At 42.4% G+C, this 22185-nt stretch overlaps 1 protein-coding gene across 1 annotated transcript; it reads left to right on the plus strand.

The window, feature by feature from the left end:
• Positions 1 to 520: 520 nt before the first annotated feature.
• Positions 521 to 21527, plus strand: SLC35F2 (solute carrier family 35 member F2). Its single transcript, XM_082076078.1, has 8 exons — positions 521 to 771; positions 6712 to 6887; positions 7441 to 7568; positions 12893 to 13052; positions 14679 to 14835; positions 15648 to 15700; positions 16358 to 16512; positions 20265 to 21527. Exons 1-8 carry the CDS (start codon positions 593 to 595, stop codon positions 20484 to 20486), a joined length of 1230 nt encoding a protein of 409 aa, XP_081932204.1. The 5' UTR covers positions 521 to 592; the 3' UTR covers positions 20487 to 21527.
• The last annotated feature ends 658 nt before the right edge of the window (positions 21528 to 22185 follow it).

Consider the following 22185-nt stretch of genomic DNA (forward strand, 5'->3'; position numbering starts at 1 on the left):
CTGAAGCCCTAGAGAGGAGCTGAAGGCTGTGAACAGAGCTGGGACAAGGTAAAATTTAAGGGTTTAGAGTAACTCTTACTCATGTAACTGGCAGAAAGATGAGCCCTGAAGTGGCTGCACATGAGGGCAGCCGCAGCCAGGCCGCCACCTGTCCTGGGGGTCGAGGCCCACGGTGTGGCGGTGGCCGGGACACGCACCGCAGCGCCGGGCTGGGCCGGGCAGCCCCGCAGGTTGGCTGGGCTGGAGAGCAGGAGCATGAGCTTGGCGTTGGCTGCTCCTCTGCTCTGCTCTGCTCTGCTCTGCTCTGCTCTCACCTGCCCCCGCGGGGGGAGGGAAACCTGCGGGGCCGGGGGAAGCAACTCGAGCGGCACCCCGGGGCAGGCCCCGCATCCCCGTTCCCGCCGCCCGCCCCAGGCCGAGCCGTGCCCCTCCCGGGGGCGGCCCCTCGGTGGGCACAAAGCTCAGCTCCGCGGCCCGGCACCGCCGCTCCTCACTCCGGGCAGCGCCGCCCGCCGCCTCCGCCGGGCCCGCCTTCCTTCCATCCATCTCTCCGTCTCTGTCGGCGGGCGCAGGGCCGGGGCTGTGCCGTGGCATGGAGCCGCCCGCCGAGCCGCCCGCGCACGGGGCGCCGCCGCCCGCTGCTGCCTCTGCGGCGGCCGCTGCGCCCGGGGTCCAGACCGAGACGCCACCGGGGGCTGAGGCGCCGCCCGGGGCCGCCGCCTCCCGCCCGCGTCGGCTGCTGGCGCAGCTCCGGGCCAGCTTCTGCACCTGGTGAGTCCCCGGCCTCCACGTGGAGCCGGGCGGCGCCCGCCGCCCTGCCCGCCCGTCCCCGGGGCCGCGGGGACCGTGTCCAGGGCCGGAGTCGCTCCCCTCGGGCCGCAGGAGAGAGGGAGGGATGGAGGGAGGGAGGGAGGAAGGAAACCATCTTAGGCGGCGTGGCCGGTAACGCGGCCAGGACGCGGCGGCTCATCGGTGCCGCCGGGAGGAGCCGCGCGGTGCCGCCCGAGCCAGCGGCGCGGGGGGACCCTCGGGGCGTGGGGCCGGTAGAGCTGCCGGGCCCGGGGCGGAGCGGGGACCGGCGGGCAGCGGCCGGGAGGCTCTGGCTTCTGCTGCTGGAGCGCGGCGGGGCCACGAGTGCACAGCCTGGAGCTGCTGGTGTGAGAGCGTGGGGAGGCACTGCAGCCAAGATAAGTGTGGAATTAGCGAGCGGTGTGCTTGATTTTGCCAAACTAAGAGTGTAATCTCACCTATGCACACATGCACTTTTTTTTTTTTTTTCTCTAGTGATTTTGATTTAAGAATTTTCTTTTTTTTTTTTTTTTTTGTACTCTTATCTATTTCCTATATTTTTTTGTACTTTTATCTGCTCTGTACCCTTTTATCAACATTGTTGTGAAGAACGGGTCATGGAGGGCACAGAAGATAACAGAACAAAGTAGCTGAGAGGCGGTGTGGAGTCCAGAATGAACAATATCCCTTTTGCCTCTTTCCTTGAATCAGTTTAGGACAGAGGCCTGTTCAAGTAAATCACTTAAAACATGAGTGTGGGTTAGGCATGGAAAACTTGGGGAAAAAAACCTGCCAAGTTGTGCAGGAGTCGAATGTGTCCCAAAGCTGGTACTTATGCATTGCTGCCTTCAGTTAGAGCAGAACCACCTCCTCTGACTTGCAGCATCTAAGAGCCTCCATTCCTTCACACCTTCAGTTTCCATCGCAGAGGGGGGAGGTGTGGAATCTGTTTAAAAGGCATTTTTTTGGGCTCTAGGTTTGGCTTCAAATAACTATTACATCTGATGACGGGGAGGCGCTGGCTCTCCTGCCAGCCTCACAGCCTTATTCCAGATGGTAAAGCGTGCCTTTCTCTCCTTGTTATAAGATTTTCGCTTTTCATTCCTCCTGCCTGTCAGGAATGCCCAAAAAGACAAGATAGGAACTTGTTGAGTTGTTCTGTAACTTCGCCTGTGCTCCACTATTGCCAGAATGTTGCCAGACAGCTCTACTAAGTCTATTGATGCTACTTGAAAGAAAGAGCTCTTACCGAGTTCTGCAAAGTCTTGTCTGATATACTCAATTTATTTTTTCTTCCCCCCCTTTTTTTTTTCCCCAGGTGGCTGGAGGCTCAGCTACTTCTGTTTTCTTAAGAGACCTTTCTGAGTCATAAAAAGATTTAATATGTGTATGTAATAAGCTAGATTTTTTTTTTTAGTAAAACCAATAGAAAGTGTGCTTCCTGGTTCCTGAAACACAAAGAGTATCTCTTTTCTGTTTCGTACCTTTTACAAATGAAATTCACTTCAATTTCAAAGCAGAACACTGAAACACTAACTTCTGAAAATGTTAGTTCTTAAAAATATCTTCTTCCTGTCCCAAGCTATCTGCTAATCATGTTGGAATACGGCTTCAGTCTGAACCTGCATTTTCCTGTAACTACTCGCATGAAAATGTGAAATTATTCAAATGAGATGTTCTCCCCCCAATTCAGGAAGGGTTCACTAGTTAAAGCTGAAATGCAAGTAAACTGTGCGAAGAGTGTTGCCCTTGCCAGGCTTTGCTTGTTAGTGTTTAACTGGTGGCATAAGTAAATTTATTTTTGTAAAAGCTGTGTTTTAATGAGAAAAAACTATATAGGATTTATTAAACTAATAGACAATAAAATTATTAACTATGGGCTCATTAGATTTTCTGTAACATCCTCCGATATAGACTTTGATTGTATTTTAATATCTTGTGGTATTTTTCTTACGCAAAAGAAGGCCAGCCTGACTTTCTCATAGTGTCGAGAGCTGCACATTGTTTAGTGTTAGATTTACACTGATTTGTGGCAAACTTTCATGTTCTAAAAATCCAAAATATTTCTTAGTGTTGCTCATAGCTGTAGATATAGCTAGCTAAGATACAGTGGCTGAAGGATGAGAAGAAACATTTACTTAGTAGCCAATTACCAAGCAGCAAAAAAACCAACAACAACAACAACAAATCCTAAACTATAAAACTAAAAGGCTATTTCAGACCACTTACCTTGTATCATCTGAGAGTCCAAAGTGGTTTAGTCCTTACCAGTGCATTAAAAACAAGAGCAGAGAGGATCAAGGTCTGGCACAGAAAAGTTAATATACTGCAAAAAAATGATGATACATTATTAATAAGAAAATCACAGTTATCAGTCCTCATGTCAATACTGGAATGAATGGAACTTAATGTATTCGAAGCATTTTTCTTACAAGAAATTGTCTTGCAAAATGAAACCAATAGGATTTAAAGTTTGCTCTCAAGTTTTGCAGAGGGTCAAACACTTCTTAAAATTTACTATGGGAATTTAGTGGGCACTGATATAATAATGCTCTTGAGCCTTTAAGGAGGGTCTTCTTGCTGTGTTCCAACTGCCTTGAGCCCAGTGGGTTGCACTGGGAACATGGCATCACCTTTGCAATTTGAATAAATTAATTTTGGCACCTTGGCAAACGGTGAGAAGGGAAAGGATCGGTGCTTCGTGCTGAGGCTTGCACCTGGTGCTGCGGGGAGGTCTGGGCAAGGGGCTGTTCTTTTACATGCAGCTGAGGAAGTTGCCAGAAATGTAGTGCTTTGGGATTCACAAAGGACATTTTTTGAGGGCAGCCTCCTACTGTCAGTGAACAGTGTATTTATGTGGCTTTTATCATCTTAATGTTGTTACAGAATGACAGAATGTTAGGGATTGGAAGGGACCTCGAAAAATCATCTAGTCCAATTTTGAATCTGTTCAATTCAGAGAAGAAAAAAATCTCTGAAATAGAGAAAAATAAAGGGAATGACGCAGAATGAAGCTGCTTGCCTTGTCAGATGCCTTCGGTAACTGCAGAAGTAAATGCTGTAAGGCTGCTGGGACATACATTAACTAAATAGCAACAGTTGCTAGTGCAGTGACCACTAGGCAAACAGTTCTGTAGGTTCTGGACTTACCTCTCTTCCCTACGGAAAAGCCATAAGGAGATAATTCCTGAGGTACTTTGAACTGGAAACACATAGTTATTAGAAAAGCTGAGCGTCAGCTTAGTGGTGTTATTCCACTGCAAGGGGTCAACCAGGTCTTTCTTGTTTTTAATGAATGATGATTGAATCTGATCGATCATTAGCAAATTTGAACAGCGGCAGATTTTCCCCTTTTACCCTCTCGCAGGAACATGGTCACTGCCTGGTCTGCCAGTGCGTGGAGAGTCCAGGCCTGTGCTGTAGAGGGGGTGCTGTGATTTGGGAGAAGCAAAGCTACCTCTTGCCTGTCATATCCTGGGGGAAAATGTTTAAAACCTTGCCCCACAGAAGTTCACATTAAACAAGCCAGATGCTTGTGGGATAATGTTGCCCGTGCTTCTGCCCATCTCTGTGGCACCACCTGCGCGATGGGTGCAGGGGAGTTTGCATCCGGGGGAGCAGGGCTTCGACCAGCCAAGGCAGCTGTAACCTCTCCTGGTAACGTATTGATGAGCAAAATTAGTTTCGTGGACTACGCAGGCTTCCCAGCTTTGCTCTGGTAAAACTGCAGTGGTTTTGCCCAGTGACACCTCTGCACAGGTCTGATCCCCACCACTACACCCTTGTCCCTGCGGCTCCAAGCGCAGCCTGAGTTCAGTCCAGTAAATCACTGAGGGCTTTTCTCTGTGCTTCCTGCACCGAGAGTGAAGAAGAAACATTTTTGGCTAGTTGGGAGCAAGAAACTCCTCATTTGAATTATAAAAAAATATGTATGTGGTTTTTTTAAGTGCCCCAAACCACATTTTTCTTGTGGTATTTGCCATGTTATTTCTTCCTTGGAAATTTCAATTGTTCTTCTGTTTTGCTTTCTGCAAAGGAGCCAAAGTTTGCAGGGCTGGCAAAGAGTGAGCTGGAGCCTTCGTCCATGTCTGCTTGAGTGAAGAGGTAGTCTCATCCTGGAAATTTTAGTTAACCTATGTTACATTCCTCTTAATGACACCCGAATAAATTAATTATTTAGGTGAACATAAAACGACATTTTGGCATCAGTTAGAATGATTTGCCAGAATGTGTCACGATATTGCTGATTTGTTCACCAAATCATACAATTGGATCTTTGACCGGAATAAAAAGAAATTCAATATAACAGATATGAGGTAGCTTCAAAGGTTCTTTTACCATTAAAAAAAAAAAAAATCCAAATATAGATATACATATATATACATATATGTATTTTACAGCACTGTTTACAGTTAATACTGTGGTTCAAAGTAGCCATGATAAATTTCTAGCTGAAACACGGTCTCTGTTGCTTAGTCCAGTGTTCAGAATGCTAGGAATGAGAACATTTGTTCTTTGGTGCACCAGAAAGAGTTATTCATACATGGTCAAATAGGACCTTACAAGATTGACACATGATATATGAATACTTAAAATGTGGATGTGTACCGTTGCTGGGATGTGCAAGGCAAGCTGTAGCAAAACATGGGGCTCGAATCTCTTGGAAGCGCAGCCTGGCTGGACTTTGCAGAGATTTGCTATCTCCGGAGAGCAAAACTTGGAGAGAAAAACGTGCCTAGCAGCATTTTTAAAGTTAGAAGAGCTTTGGTGTCCTGCTGACTTGAAAACAGGATTCATGCAGCTGAATTAGAATCCATGCAAAGATGTTTCCCTTCTGAAATGAGGGATTGACTCTATGATTGTAGTTGGCTTTAGCACCCCTGGACACGCTCTTCTCGTTCACTGACAGCTGGGTTGCACAGCATAGGTGGGTGAGATGGTATTTGCTACCTTAAAGTCATTTTGTAATAGGTGAAGAATTACTACTAAAAGAGTATGAGTTTTTTTTCCCCCCCTCCTAGCTGTGGGTTGGACTTAAAAGCAGTAGTAAACATTAACATGATCTTTGGCCAAAATGTGCTCTTAACTCCATCCTCTATTACATATTACAACAGGGTGTGATGGAATACAGCAGAAAAAAATCCACAAGAAATATTAATGATAACAATTCTTACTACAAGAAAGATTTTTTGTTTGTTTGTTTTTGTTTTTTGTTTTTTTTTTTTTCCACAGTGAGAACAATAAATCACTGGAACAACCTCCCCAGGGATGTGGTGGAGTCCCCATCACTGGAGGTTTTCAGGATGTGACTGGACAGGATGCTGGATAATCTCATCCAGGCATCCCTTTCCCATGCAAGGTTGGACCAGATGATCTTTCGAGGTCCTGACCTGGGCTGTTTTATGATTCTGTGGTCAGTGCTTTTGTATTTCCTTAGCACAGCCCAGCTTAGGGACTCAGCTCACTTTCAAAGACTCGGGTCTCGGAAGATCCTGAAGGCAGTCAGTCCTGCCTTAGCTCCCTGTTGCAGATTTCAATTGACCCAGGCCAGAACAGGACTCAGTAGAGGATGAAGGATTTAACTCAGCCCATTTGTATCAAAATCCTTGATGAGACTAGATCCTGCTATTGGTTTGAGGCTGCCCAGGTGAGCTGCTTGAAGATCCTTGCAAATTATTGCAGCCTCCATCACTAGTGGTTTGAATGGGCCTCACTTTATTATATGACTGTCATGAGGTCAGACTAGATCTTCTGTGCAGATGAAACCCTGCTTACTGATAAGTCAGAACAACATTGACACTTTTTAATTTTTGTATTCCCTATCAATCTAAAAAATGGCTTTTTCTGTGTACAACTAGTGAATATATTTTTTTAAATGAGTGTTTAATTCTAAGCTTACTATGTTGTTTTTTATATTCACAGGAATATTTGGAAAAGAGTAATTATGAGCCAGCTGCTATCCTTGTTTATCTGTGGGACTGCTGTTACAAGCCAGTACTTAGCAGAAGAATACCACACGGATACTCCAATGCTTCAAAGTTTTATCAACTATTCTTTGGTTCTTCTAGTTTATACAACAGCACTGGTATTTAGGACTGGTATGTGAAATATGGGATGGGAGATTCTCATTCATAGTGTTTTTTTCAACTCTTCCTTTCAGATTTTGAAACTGAAGAACTTAATACTTTTCCTAGTTTTTTTTAAAGTTCTTGCTGAAATTCCTGTCTTGTAACAACACATGGAATTGAATTTCACAGGTTAAATGTGCATTTAATTGGATTTCATTTCATATATGTTTTAAACTGTGTGCTTTTTGTTTTCAAGTCCTATGTTACATTAGAGAAAATCAGCTTTGTTGTAACAAGCTTCTTTGCTAGAGGCTATTTAATATTCCTCCTATTCTTATTAATTTACTCTTTAAACAACTCTAGTCTTGTTGCTTTTTTTTTCCTCACGTGGAAGAATTTCTGTGCTTTTCACTATCTGTGTTGTCTCCTCCCAGACTGCATTTTGCTGTTATTGTATCTTTCTTAAACAGGAGCAACCAAAGTCAAACATCTCAGTATTACTTATGCTTCCAAAAAGTAAGATTCCTGTGCAACATTTGGTTAGAAATAAATACCTATTAATTGCTGCTTTTTTTCTAAACAGGCCATGACAGTATTTGGCAAATTTTAAAACTGAGGTGGTGGAAGTATATTTTGTTGGGACTGGCTGATGTTGAAGCCAATTACATGATTGTAAAAGCCTACCAATACACGAGCATCACAAGTGTGCAGGTAAGGATCGATCTCTCTTTTTGAACTGTTGCTTTTATTACAGTTTTGGACTGGTTTCTGAAATGCATTTCATAGGACAGACAGAGAAGCTATTTAAACCTGAAAAAGCTTTCCAATATCTATTTTCTCTCTGCAGTACAGAGAAGAGCATCCTGCATCATGAATAACATTTCCAGGAAGTAGAGAAAATTGGCTGGTATTACCCAGTGCCAGCTCTTGAGTTGACCTCTAATTATTTTGATGGAAAGCACTTCTAAGAGTTTGCTGAGAGCCACTCAGGTTTTTCTTCTGACACAAAATAAAGATTTAGGACAGGATAATACTCACTCAGCTCATGTTATTGCTGATGAGAACAACATAGATCTCTTGCCTAGTCCCAGAAGCTGAGGGTTAAGTTTTGTGAGACGTGACCCCACACGTGAGGGTGATAATTAGCTGGTGTTGCTGATTACGCAGTGAGGGATCATGCCTGTGGCTTTTGGATGTGGCACTGCAGTTCAGGCCCCTCTCTGGCAGAGGTGGAAGGGAGGTCAGCATGCCAGGCTCCTGCAGTGACCGTGAACACCCTCTGCAATGCCAGTGCTTGGTGCTGCATCACTGCACTGCCATAAATCTTGTGTTCTGAAATAGTTCTAAGAGCAGGAGGGCTAAAGCTGTGGTTTCTTTGTCACCCTGTACAGACCTAAGCTGCTGGAAATGTTCCTGCCTCTGACTGCACACTCCTGAGCTTGCACAGGCAAATCCCTTGAGCAAACTGGCTCAGGGCACTGGGCAAAGTCAGAGTAAAGCCTGTGTTTTGCTGGCCTGTTGGCGAGCTGTGTCAGGCCCAAGTCAGCTCACCTTGTAGTTCCACAGGTGCTGCTGGAACAAGGGAAGGGATGGTGCAGAAGGAAGGAGGGAGTGTGTCCGGGGCTGTGCCAGCCCACGCCTGCTCCTACCCTTGGTGGATCTGCGGCTGGGATCGTGGCTTTGCTTACCTGAGTAAAAATATAACATATCATACAGAATTGGCTGTTAGTTGGAAAGGAGTGATTAGTTGTCAGTGTTTTATAGAGTCAAAGTAACAAGGGTTAATATTTAAAAGAATTACTTGTAAAGCAATAAGCTCTTGTTGTCTAGGCTCGCTTTTGGAGAACTGCAGTAACTTTTCCTTGCACTATTTAAAGACCAGTAACAAGTGCCTGATGGATTATTATTGTCACATTTCCACTTCATACTTATGTGTTATGACTCGTTAGACCTTTAATTTCCTTACAAATAATGCCTAAGAAATCAAAGCTTTAAGAGTGACACATTTCAGTCTTAAGATCAAGTTAAGCTGATAATCAAGACACTGTTTGATCATATACTTTACAGCTGAAAATGCCAGGACTTTGATCCAAGTTCTCAGAAGTAGTAAAGCTGTTCCCAGGATTTACTTTGTCTATTCTTTCTTAACTTCCTTTGTAGAAATTAAGAAAGAATAGAATACAGTAGGTTGTCCTGGTCGATTGCCAAACTTGAGCATTTGCTGAACCTTCATCCAGTGTGGTAACTTCAGACAAGCTTCTTCAGTGTCAGTTCGGTAGTTGTGAATTTGTTGTAATTGCCTGTTGCGGTAAGATTTCTTTCACATACTCTGAAGTCACCCATTTCTCACCGCTGCCAGAAAGGACAAAACAAGCTTGTGATTTACTCTGGTACAAGGCATTTGCTCTCAGCCAGCAGCAAGCAGTTCTGCAGTGACATCAGACCCTGTGGTTCAGAGCACCCAACGTGATGGTCTGTCTGCAGTCGTGGCTGTGAGGGGATGCCCAGGGAGCATAACAACAACGCAGGAGCATATGGCACCTTCCTGAATACAGGGCAATCACTGTTAAAATGCTGGCTGCTGGAGCTTCAGTTCAGCCCTATGAAACTTATCTTCAAAGATGAGTTTTCTCAGCTCAGCAAGGAACTTCCATGTATTTTCTCACACATGCACACAAAAGCAAAGTTGATTTTCCTTTAGTTATCAAATACTAACATTGCACGGAAGAGCTTGGGAGATTTTTATAGAGATAACATTGGGATGGCAGCTCCCATTTCTCCATAAATAAAGAAAACGATTTTGGTCCACAACTAAATTCTTTCTGTTTGGCTGTCGCTGAGGCAATGCCAGGGACACCTCTTGCTACCAGCATGTTTCTGTCTGTGACCACATATTTCATAGCCCAAAACAAGCAGCATAGCTGTGGTTTCATGTTGTCGACATGTTTTCAGGCACAATTAGCATTTGCTCCATGGATGGTTTGGGTGCAGGAATTTTATAGGCCGCTATTGACCGAACATCAGCTGATGGAAGGGTGTTAGTTAACCTCAGCAGGAGAAAATACAGGATGAGCCCCCAGGGGCTGCTCAAAGGTGCTGTGCAGGGAAGCGAGCAGAAGAGCTGTTGAGCTTTCTTGCTCCCAAAGCTGTCTGGAGCTGGCAGTTATAAGCAAACCACTGGCCTCCAACACTCTATGGTAATTTATTAACCATGTATTAAAATGTCTTTTAATAATTTACTCACCCTACCTTTAAAACCTCCTATAAACAGTGTGGCCAAAGCCTGGCTTGAGTCAAAACATCTGTAAATCAAATTACCAGGTTATCTGTCTTTTCCCTCGTAAAAATACAGGCTACAATTAAATAAGATGAGAGTTTACTGATGCTCTACTGGCAACAGTAATCAGTACCACAATACTGCTGTAAATATCATAAAACCTGAATAAAGAAGCTTTATTCTTTTAAATGGTTCCATTAGCACGGTTCATTGTGATATTACATCTGCTTTGTACCTCTTTGATCCTGGTCGTGTACAGATGACAGCATTTTCCACCAAAGGGCTCTGTAACTCAGTAGATGAAAGGAAGGCAAGATCCTGTAGTTGGAAATCAGATTTCTTCTGTGTGTAACTGAGGGCAGCTGTCCGGTGGAACAGATTACCAGGGTGTGTTCTTCATAATTTGGCGTTGTGCATCCTGGCTGCAAGTCCTCTAACCAGGCCAATGCTGCTCTGCAGTATGTTACTGGTCTGGATGCAGCAATTCCCCATCCGACGTTACTGAAAGAGCTTCTGGCCCATTATCTACTACTCCCTTACATCCTAATTAAGTTTGGTTGGTTTGTTTGTTTGTTTAAAGGGATTTTGTTCTACTCTTTCTATTGGGGTTGAAAAACTGTTTGGAGGTTGGAAAGCTATGTGGTAACATCTCAGTTAACAGGGGAGTGAAAGCTTACATATTAACAGAAGAGGTGTCTGCTACTAGGGGAGTGAAAATGTTGCTTTTAAATATTTGTAAAATTTCTTAGTTTCCATGATTGTAACTTCACACCAGAGAGATCAAGTACAGTTCCATACTCGGGACAGAACTGATTCAGACCAAAGGTGGAAAACCACTTTTGAGAGCTAAATTGTATGTTTTGCAGAAACAGATAACTGACAGTTGTTTAATGCTAATCAAAACAGTCAAATTCGGAGGAAACATTAGAAAGTTTTGTTTGTTTTTTTTTTAGTCTAGGCAAAAGGCAAGATAGAGAAAAAGGCCTGTGACTAGATAGAAACTCACAGCATGATACTTTTTTGTGTTGAAATACGTGGTATCACACATTAGGACTTGTGTGGGTCTAATGTCTCCTAACACAGCCTAGGCGAGTGCTTTTGCACAGACTTCTCGAACCGGACAAGCTGGAGGCAATCCAAGGAATGAAGATAAATAGGTGGAAGGATTAGAGTATAATCTGTAATAACTCTCCATAATGCTGTGCTGGTAAGACTTTAATATATGTAATTATGAACAAGTATTATAAAACAAAACTTTCCATGAAAGTCTTAGGAGTTTGCTTAAAACCCTCAGGGATGATGGCTGAACTCGGAGAAGCCAGCACAGAAGACGACTGCGTGATTAGGCAGGCAGAAATTGGCAATGAACATTAAGGACTAAGGGCTCATCTTGATTGTAATGATTATGCTCCAGTCCTATTGACCTGGACCTAATATTTTGTAGTGACTTCAAAAGACTGGGTTTTAAGGGCTCACATTTAAGAGTAATTTGTGAGCAGCCTTTGAAAGGCTGACTATATGCTCTGCTATAGACTATTCCCTTACATGGTTTAGTGGCACTCTGAGGCAGGTCAGAAAATGCACCTTTTTTACCTACAGACAAATTCAGAAACAAAGTGTATTTTATTGAATTAAATATTAAACCAATTATCATTAGCTCAATGTTTTTGGTATTATTTGGTTATTCTAGAACATTATGCCCATCTTATGCTGCAGCATATTTTTCTGTATTAAGTACACAGCTAATTCTTTATATTTTCTGTAATAAAGGATGAACAGGTGGAACATGGGTGGCTCTAACAGCAAGGCAGAGACATGTAGATTTTAGGAACACACAGAGAGGAGATAGTGAAGAAGGGAAAGAGCAGTTGGTGTCACTGCTTCTTATAGAGTGAGGACATCCTTGAACCTTAGCTATTAAGCCTGCTTGGGGCAGTGTCTGCAAATTCATCCAAAGTGCTTCAAAGCTCCTGCTGCCTTGTGTGTCTCTGCTCCTGGGCATGGGTGAGTTACAGTGGGTGACCTGCTTCTGACTAATGGAAGGTCAGCTCTAACAGAGTAAGGAAAATGCATAGATGGCTTATACATGCGTTTGTGGGAACCTGGAAGATTGGGAAGGTAACTTCAGGAAGGTTGTTCTTTCTTACCTCTCTTCTTTCTATGAATTTTACACATGGCTTCCAGCACGTGTGGCTTTTTGGGGAAAATAAATCAAAACCAAAAATTGCAGGGTCAGATTCTTGCCCTGTTCCCTTCAATGTGAAATCAAATGACTTGTATCCTTTAGTAGTTCCAGATTTTTACTTTATGTACGTGGAGCCCTGAATTCTAGTTACAGATTTAAGGCAGAGTGGAAAGACGAGCTAGACAAACCTGCCGGGGAGAGAAGGAGATGTTGGTGAACTGCCTCCTTGTGTTGGTGTCACAGGGAGCAATGCAATTCCAAAGCAACATCCTAGCATTAATTTGTGAAGCTGCAAAGATTGATAAGGTCCATAATTAGAAGAGTTTTTAGATCAGTGCCTTCCTACCAGGAGAGAACAGAGCCCTTGCCCCAGCTCCTCCTTCAGTTGCAAAATGCTTTTCATGGTAAGATGTGGCTCTGACCCCTCTGTTAAACAAATCCACTGGGGTTGCTTTGTGGCTTTCATTAATGTCTGATGGTGGTGGAAAATAAAATCCTGTACATTTGCTTTCAGGATAGTGCAATGCAGATTTGGGGTGGGTTTCTAATGAAACCATTTCTCTGTACACGCAGCTGCTGGACTGTTGCGGGATTCCTGTGCTGATGGCTTTGTCGTGGTTCATTCTCCATGCAAGATACAAACTGATCCATTTTCTTGCTGTTGGCGTCTGTGTGGTGGGTGTCGCAACAATGGTGATTGCAGATAGTTTCGCAGTGAGGCAGGACAGCGAAGGTAAGGAGTTCTTTATCGCGGGGGGGAAGAGCGGAGAGGTGGCTCCCATGGTGGGCTAATCTGTAAAGGAGAAAGGAGCAAATGCAGGGGCAGTGGAAATAGTTTTGTTTTAAAAGAGAAGAGGAGAAGACACGCTATCTGTTTCTTGTCCAAGAAAATAGTGGAGATGCTGATTTTATAGGGAGCTCTGGAATTTCTTTGCTTGTAACTTTGGATTATTTTTTTCCACCTTAGAAACACTTGTGTTAAGCTTAAATTTTGCTGTTGTCCATCAGACCTGACGAAGGGCCTCATTCTTGAAAGCTTGTTCACTTTTACTAATTATGTGAGATGGTCTAATAAAAGATGCAGCCTCTCCCTGCAAACCTTGTCTTGGTTCAGCCTGCTGGCAGCCAGACTTCTCTGGTGGGCAGTTTTCTGTGAGCACAGACAGCAAAGGAGAAGTTACTGAACTGACTTCTCCAGGTTATCCATGGCAGACCCAGCAGAAATGGCCCAGGTGTCCCCGAGGCCCACAGGCCGCAGCCTGGAGAGCTGGGGCTTATGGCGGGGAGCAAGAGGAGCCATGGGCAGATGGGGATTCTTGGGGACCGGGAGGGAGGCTGGGCTCTGGGGACAGGCGAGGGCAGGTGTCCTCTCTGACAGGTGCCTAAATCAATCCATATCATAGTGATCTTGTTTTGAATAAGAATTCTGAATTTCCAGAGCCAGCGGGTATGAGGCAAGGCACATTTCAGGGGAAGAGGAGTGGGGCATTGCCTTCATCAGGCAGCACAGAGATAAGCCTGTTTGGCATTATTTTAGGGCCTTACTGTAGGTAAGACATCAAGGCAAACTGAGGTTTAGCTTTAATGCTATGTGGTATGCATGCCTCAGTCCTGAGGGAGAAAAACCTTCTTTCCCTGAGACATTAAGGCAGTTGTACTTTATTTGCTGACCCGGGTATCCTTACTACTGCTTACCCTCATATTTCAGACATGTTTTCTTAGTGATTGCCAAGTGGCTTAGGGAAGGAAATTTTAAATCAATTCAAGGATGTAAACAGCCGTGATCCTCTTGCTATTTAGCTGATGCATAATGAAACTTATTTGATGAGTGATTGTATCACATGGAGTCCTATTTGCACAGTATAAACAAATCACAGCAGGACATGATGCCACCCATCTGCAGTGCCCACTTCAGACCTGTCATAAACCTGAAGCTGAGCCCATGTCCTGCTGAAATCAATAAACTGGCTTTAGCAAGACTTAAATCAGGCTGTGCTGAAAAAGTGGGGACAATATTCAGAAAGGCAAGAGAGCATCTCTAACTGGGAATTTTCTTTAGTCCCTACAGTGCCTAAAGTCAACAGAAGTAGAGTTGGACCAGACTATACAGCAGCGTCTTGGTCAGGATGAGATTTAAATGGCGGGTTTAGCTCATTTGAGACTGCACAGGGTGAGGTGAGCAGGTAGCAGAGTCCCTGTGCAGACACGGAACTGCTCATCTGCACACACAGCAGATCTTTCCTTTCCCCTTCTCTGTGAGGAAGATAAAGATGTTAGCAATAAATTTGCTTGTCTTTTTAAGGAAAGTTACAAAGTGTTCGTAGCATTATCCTTATTGTGGATTAATATTTCTGTACAGGTAGTGACGCGGTGCTTGGAGATGTCTTAGTACTTCTTGGTGCTTCTTTGTATGCCATTTCTAATGTGTGTGAGGAATACATTGTGAAAAAAGTGAGCAGAGTGGAGTTTCTAGGAATGTTGGGCTTGTTTGGGACTGTTATCAGCGGTCTACAGCTGTAAGGATCTAATATTTATTTTAAAACTAATTAAGAATATTCTACAGATGATTGCTTGTCTACCATTGAAATGATGTTGTTGTTGTTAAATAAATTCTTTGTTACTTCTGCATTTGGCCTGTGTGGGAGTCCTTCCGCCTGAATTTTATTTTTGTTGCTGATCAGCATCCATTTTATATCCTTTTTATTTGCACTACTCTTCTTACAGAAATTCTAAAGCTGAAACCCTACAATTGAATTCATGTGATATTTGGCTGTGATTTTGATTTTGTTGATCTTCATGAGGACACTCAGTATGCTGAGGACTGTTCACAAGAACATATTTCTTAATGGATTTTCTCTGTGGAAAAGTTTAGGAGATGATTGTTAGCAGGAGGTCCTTCATATTAAAACTTCAGTTTAAAATGATGCTGTGTATACTCCTACAAATAACCACATTAGAGTACCAGACTACATGCACTTGAGTCTATCTAGTGAATTTTATGTTCCTCTTTTCTCATAATTATAATTAATAATTTCCTTAAATGATATATCAAATAAAACTGAATCTCTGAAGGATGAAAAAGCCTGTGAAGAAGGCATAAGAATTAAATAAAAGTGCTCTTGACTTTCAGGCACTTTAATTTAAAAGTCTTTTTCCGTGCTTGATAGATGTTGGAGTCAGTGTCATTCAATAACATTTCAAACAAAAAAAAAAAGGGGGTTATTAATCAAAATGTTTCTTATATATTCTGGTAATTAAATTATCTATCTGAATACACTGTGCTTTTTAAAAATCTTTTTAGTATATCATATATTTTCTCTAATTCTAGAGCCATTGTGGAACATAAGGAGATAGCGAGAATTCAATGGAACTGGAAAATTGGTATGTGTTTGGCAAAATGATGTGCATTTTCACAGAGCACTGGAAAGTGAGAATAATTTACTTCAAATGCTGAGGTTTTAATTTTCTTTCTCTGGATATTAGGCAGCATTCATATTATATTGTCACAAACTTATTTTCTTCAAACTTTTCATCTCAGCAAAGGGATAAGATTTGCGGGGTTGAACATTAAAACCGTTTTACATATAATGTGAAATAATTTTTCAAAATAAGTTGAAATGAGTAAAAATTAAACCTGTTTCATCACAGATATGTTTGGTGTTGGAACATCAGAAGAACGTTTTTCTGTTGTCCTTCCTAAATGAAATACTGGGGAAATGTATTTTGTGACACATTTTGACCTTAATAGAACTGTTCATTATTAAGAAATGTAACTCTCAATTTCTTCAGTCAACTCTTTTGTTAACTAGGAAAGAACAAGAACTCTCTTCTATAGATACAGTAATTTTTGCTATAGGAGGTGGTCTTGGAAAGGAAGTATTTCTGCCACATTTTTTCTTAAATTTACATTCCTATATCTTTTAGGAGACCTTATCCTAAAAGATAAAAATGCATAATTTTAAAGCATCTGAAGAATATCAGTGTTCTTTAAAAACACTATTCCGTGCCTTAGGAGTAAATTGTCATCTTGTTTTACAGCATTACTGTTCACAGCCTTTTCCCTGTGTATGTTTGGGCTGTACAGCTTCATGCCAGTGGTGATTAAACTTACCAGCGCAACCTCAGTCAACCTGGGGATTCTGACTGCAGATCTCTACAGTCTGTTCTTCGGGCTTTTCCTGTTTTCCTATACAGTAAGTATCTCCATTCTTTCACTATAATTTAAGTTTTTACTCCAAAATTGTAGATAAAGAATAACGTTCTTAAAAGCCCCTCATCAGTAATTTGCATTTGTACATTTCTACAGCTTGTATCGCTAATTGTTGGCAAATATCAATCAGGAGGAGTCATGCTTAGTGATATACATAACATCGCACCGTTAGGTTGACTGTGATTTTCGAACAACTTCAGACTTCATGGACTATGTTAGAGTTAAGAGATAGTAACTGATTTCCCGAGGTGTTCAAGTGGTAGAGTTGTTGCCGTGAGCCCTGTGTGGAGCTGTATTCTACGTTTAGTTCATCTCCAAGTGCCCAAAGAGAAGGTTTCTGAACCTCCATGTCATGAAAGGCATTTTGGTTGTCTGAATGAGGAGCAGTTTGGCTTAATTTCTAGAAATCACTATATTCTTTTAGAAATTTAATCTCTTCATTATCAACATCTTGGGAGAAGAATCAAGCTTTCTTGGTTCTACTGCTGAGGAGAGACTAAAGGAACTGAAAAAAAAGCATATAAATATATTATTCTTTATGCCCTCCCAAAAGGCAGTTACTTTTATTGCTCTCTAAAATACGTTTGGTAGTGTCTGTTCAAGCTAAATGACAGCGCTAAAAAGATTTCATCCCACTGTACACTTTTCATCCAGAATCATTTGAGGGAACTGAACTTGTTACAGCAATTGGAGTAATGGAGTCAGTTGCTCAGTGACTGAAAGGGCTTAGTGAGGAGCTTGTGAACTTTGCTTAAGAACTTAATTTGTATTATTCCATGTGGTTGCTTTCTCTTCAGCATTATGGAGAGCCAGAAGCTTTTAGGTCAGATTTGTTTCTGAAAATGAAGGCAAATTTATTTTACAGCACGGCGGTCTGGTAATGGCAGGATCTGACTATGGCTTCGTTTTCCTTTTCAAGAGTCTCTTAGCTCAGCTTTCTTCCCTGTTCTGAGTTCCAAAATTTGTTCGAAGCTGCAAAGCATCCATTAAAAATGAATGTAGGAAGCGATCCTCATTTACATTCTAACAATTAAAAAACTCCTTTATAAGTCACTTCCAAACATGGATTTTGGCACCCAGGTAGCTTAACTCAAGAAGTCATTATAAATTTATATTCGTAATAGTAAAGAGGAAGAAGTAAGCAAGAGTTTTGGAAGGGATATAATAAACTTTCGTTCTTCAGGATTTTTAGGTTATTTTGGGGAGAGTTTTTTCTGGAAGGAGATCATCCCTTAATTAACTGTGAGGTATACTGGTAGCAAAAAGGAAAAATTAATTAGAGAAGACTTTGGGGTTGTATTATGAGAGAATTTCCGATATTTTCTGAAGTAGGAACTTGTATCTGTGGTTAGAAACAATGAAATAGCAAAAAGGGGAGCAGTAATAATGCAGCATCTTTAGTAATCAGGTGATCTGAGATAGGTTAGGAACCGAGAACGGAGAGAGCCTGATTTTGACACTGCTTTTATCATAACACTTAGCAGTAGAAAATCTTATTGCCAAGTTATCCATATAGTTTCTTCACCTGCGGGGCTAAGAAAGCCGGCAGGACATTTCCTGCGTTAAAAAGCACCCTGGACACTGGAATCTATGGACAATGATGCAAGGAATCACTCTCTGTTCACCATTACCAGAAGGTATTTTGCAGCACGCTGCTGAAGGCTTGTCAGGGTTCAGAGCAGACTGAGCAGCACAGACACAGCGGCTGCCGCAGGAGTTCATGAAGCTTTGGCTCAAGCACAGCGTTTTGCTAATGCATCAACCTTTTAGCCTCAGTCCAGTCTGTTTAAGGTGTAGTGTGAATTTTGCATATGTCTTGATAAGCCCCTTTAAAAAAATTTACTGCATAATCTTTGCTGTGCTTGTTCCTAATGAGCTCATTATATATAGATACCTGTAATCCCTCAAGAGATACTAAAAAGATCTCCAAATGTTTTTGTTGTGTAAAATCTTATGGAAGGGAGTCTACTGCAAATACAGACACTAGGTGGAGTTACAGTCCTCTGGTAACATTTCAAGTTGTCTTTAGCCTTGATAGTGAGTATGGGGATATAAGCTACACATGTATGACTTAAAATCAGGGTCTAAAGCAATGAATGGCTGAAATATTTGAATTAAAAACCAATACCAAAAACAAATCCAGGGAAAGACCACTGACCTCTCCCTTCTCAAAAAAAAAGTAAAAAGTAAGAGTTCAGGTCTGTTGGAGCAGCAAGGTTCACCAGTGACAATAGCTGCAAACACACAGGCAGACCTTGATCACAGCTACTCTGCAAGGGCTGTGGCACCCTGGCTTGGTGACTGTATCCACTCATGGAGGAATTAATTCTGAGCAGGATCAGAGTCACCTACCGTCTTGTACACGCTGGGGGTTATGGTGACCACCCCATCTCGCCCACCCACCGCATGTCCTTTTGTACCAGCGCGTGTTCACTCATGGCCTCAGGTTGCATGCTCGAGAAACTCTGCAGATGCCTTGATGCAGACCAGGCTCTGCCCATCTGAGGGGAATGGGTCAGTCAGGTGTAGGACCATGAACACTGCTGCTGCCTCCATCTTAAGAGCTTGGTGCTTCCTCCTGCGCAGTGTGAAAGCTTGAGTCCAAACTCTTCCAAGCAACCAGCCAGCAAGGTGAGGAGAGAGGCCATGTATCACAGGGACAGTGTGGTTCAGTCTGCTTCTCCTTTTGCATGGTGCAGTCTGAACCATGGTGCAGTCTGAACCAAGTGACTACTAGCTAGGAATTTCAATGCCTTAACTGCAGGTGACTTGGTCTTTTTTGGGTCAGAGTCCACTGTCAAGGTCCTACCATTCATTTCATCCAGCTCTGCTGCTTGATAAACTAGAACACATTTTTCAAGCACGTCTAAGAGAGCTAAGGAGGTTATGGAATATCGACAGTGGGATGTAGGATGTACTGTTCAATCAGTGTGGTTTGGCAGAGGCAATAGGGAGGATTTTAAGAAATCTGCTGAAGAAGTGTTCCTGGCCATAGACGACTTGAACACTTTGTATTATTGAGTCTGATGTTATGAAGTAAGCATTTATTTTTCTGCCAAGGTGGATGGATCTCAGCAATTGTTGGACTTTCAACAGGCAAGTGAATGGTAGTGAATCAAATGCCTTCTGTATCGTGGCATTTCATACTCTTACCTCACGCCACTCTATTGGAGCACAAATGCCAATCTTGTAAAAGGAGCCCCAGGCTCACTCTCTTAGAGGACTTGCTGGGTGTAGAGAGCAAACTGGTTCTGGTCCAGTAATAACATTTATCTAGCCTTGCAGATGGTTGAGAGGGTTGTGCAGAGCACCATCTGCTGTGATGACTTGCGGTAGGACGGAGATTCATCTCTTGCCAGGACCATATCTGGCTCTGCTGAAACAAAGTTCTCTTAGGGGTACAGTGTTTCAGCATTCATGTGTGTAAACAACTGTCCTTCAGTATCACCGTATTTACAGCCATTTGTTCTCTCTGTTAAGATTCTTGTATGGACACCTAAGGAAACTCCTCGTCCAACAGTATTGAGGATGAGAAGCAGAGAAAACCAGCCAGCAGCTTGAGTCTCAGTGAATGGAGCTGTTGAATTTTGATTTTCAGACCTGAGTACAGACTATGTTGATAATCCTCATTAAAATATCTTTAAAAGGAAGGGTATCTTTTGCATTCTTAAAACAAGGCAGTTTTTATATGTTTTTACATCAGACAAGACTTAATCTGTTTCTTTCGTTTGCCAGTTTTCAAGTCTTTATATCGTGTCCTTCCTCATCATCATGGTGGGCTTCATCATGTATTGCTCCACTCCAACCGAGTCTGCAGAACCCATTGCTGTGCCAGAGCCCAGCAGCAGCACTGGCTTGGACAACGCTGCACTAAAACTCGAGGAGAATGACAGTGAAACTCCGACTGTAACCATACAGACCCCAAGAGGAGAAACTGAGGTGGTCAGCACTAATTAAAAAAATGGCAGCATTTCAAAATAGACTTTTTTTTTTTAATTATTATTTTTTACTGCCAAATTTCTTTCAAATATTAATCTGGAGAATTGTTCTGCTCCCAAGGCATATGTCATGCTGTGCTGGTTTTAATGCACTGGATGGACTTTTAACTGTATTGATTTACCCTGGCAGAAAATCTGGCCCTTAGAAGAATAGAGAGTAGGATTTACGTGTAGTCTCTGGGAAGTGAGAGACTGTTATTTTTAAATGCATAATTAACTTAATAGCAAATGCTTGGGGGAAAAAATGAAGTCAAAGCAAGCTCTCAGGTCACTTAACTGGAGCAAATATGTTTTATATTGCTTAGGGACCTAAATCTGCAAGGTGCTATCTGGGGGCTTCATGATCCCCACGCCTCAGTGCCGTGTACCCTCATGTAACATCTTGCAAAAGCCACGCGTCTTCTCACAGCAAACACGCACCTTCCACGTGCTGATGGACTTCATTCCTCTGCTGGGGGATTTGGTTCTTGCATTCCACCCAAATGTTCATCTCTTCATATTGCTGCACGCCTTGTTGCAGCTGGGGATGCTGCAAGTGTTTTATTTTGAATTTTGCTGATAAGGGAAGTTTGAATATGTGTTTATGTAATCCCTTCTTTTTCTTTCTCAGTGCCCTGTTGTTTGGTGCATTCCCACTAGGTGGAGGAGACAAAGTCAGGCCCTTGCTCGGTTCAGTAAGAGCTGGCTGGGTTTTTTTTTCTGGATGAGACAGCAGAAGGGTTTGATCTGAAGTTCACTTCTCAGTGAATTTCTCTCTGAAATGGGACACATTTCTGCAGAAAGGTGTGTCATTTCCTAATAAAAATATCCTAGTCAATCCTCATTGCAACAATTATGACATAATCTCCAAATGGTTAAGTGCTTTCAGTAGATTCATTGACAGTTCTCCTCTCCTCCCCCTGTTCATATTTACAATAAAGGATTAAAAAATATGACGCTGCCGTTTTAACATTAGTAAAACCATAGTGATATTTTATTTTTTGTACAAGCCTTTGTAGCTCAGGTGTATGAATTAACAAATAAAGTTTTAAGCAGTTGAAGAGTTGGCTCTTGATTTGCTTATTTTTTAAGCTAGAATTTATTCATTGCTCAAAATTATATTAACTGATTTTACTGACCAAATGATTATTTTAATGGCTGAGCTTTACCATAAGGAGTAAACATAACATTTTCTGAAGAAACTGGTGACCAAACAACGCAGATTTACTTTGTGTACTTCTGGTGTAGTTTATTCAAGCAAAATGATTCAGCAAAAATCTTACCTGATTTTATTTAGCAACAGCAAAACAAATGTTCACCAGACATTAAGGCAGAGAGCATTGACTTTTCAATGAGTAGTTCATGCACAGAAGGGTGAAGAGATGCTGATGTTTTAGGAAAAGCATTTGGGCCCATTTATCTTTTGCTTACCACTTGATTTCGATTCAGGTCATGGATTAAGACAACTGGTGCATATATATGTGTCTATACATTTAAAGCTGAACAAGCAGCTGGGACAGGGTAGGGAAGTCTGATGGTAGTAGATGCCTACGAGAGACCATCTGGATATAGTTCCCCGTACCTAATTTTAGATGCCTACAACCTGGATCTAAGTTCTGTTCACTGCAGGATGAACCACCCCTGGTGCGGGGGTCCCGTAGAACCAGAACCATTCTATG

This window comes from Streptopelia decaocto, assembly GCF_964273445.1.
Source record: "Streptopelia decaocto genome assembly, chromosome: 1".
Lineage (NCBI taxonomy): Eukaryota > Metazoa > Chordata > Aves > Columbiformes > Columbidae > Streptopelia > Streptopelia decaocto.

Bases quoted from the DNA above. Each gene is read 5' to 3' on its own strand.
- SLC35F2 (XM_082076078.1), top strand. From the start codon at position 593: ATGGAGCCGCCCGCCGAGCCGCCCGCGCACGGGGCGCCGCCGCCCGCT. The intron at 14,836-15,647 runs GTAAGGATCTAA...CTCTAATTCTAG, and splicing joins GTTATCAGCGGTCTACAGCT to AGCCATTGTGGAACATAAGG. The intron at 15,701-16,357 runs GTATGTGTTTGG...CTTGTTTTACAG, and splicing joins TCAATGGAACTGGAAAATTG to CATTACTGTTCACAGCCTTT.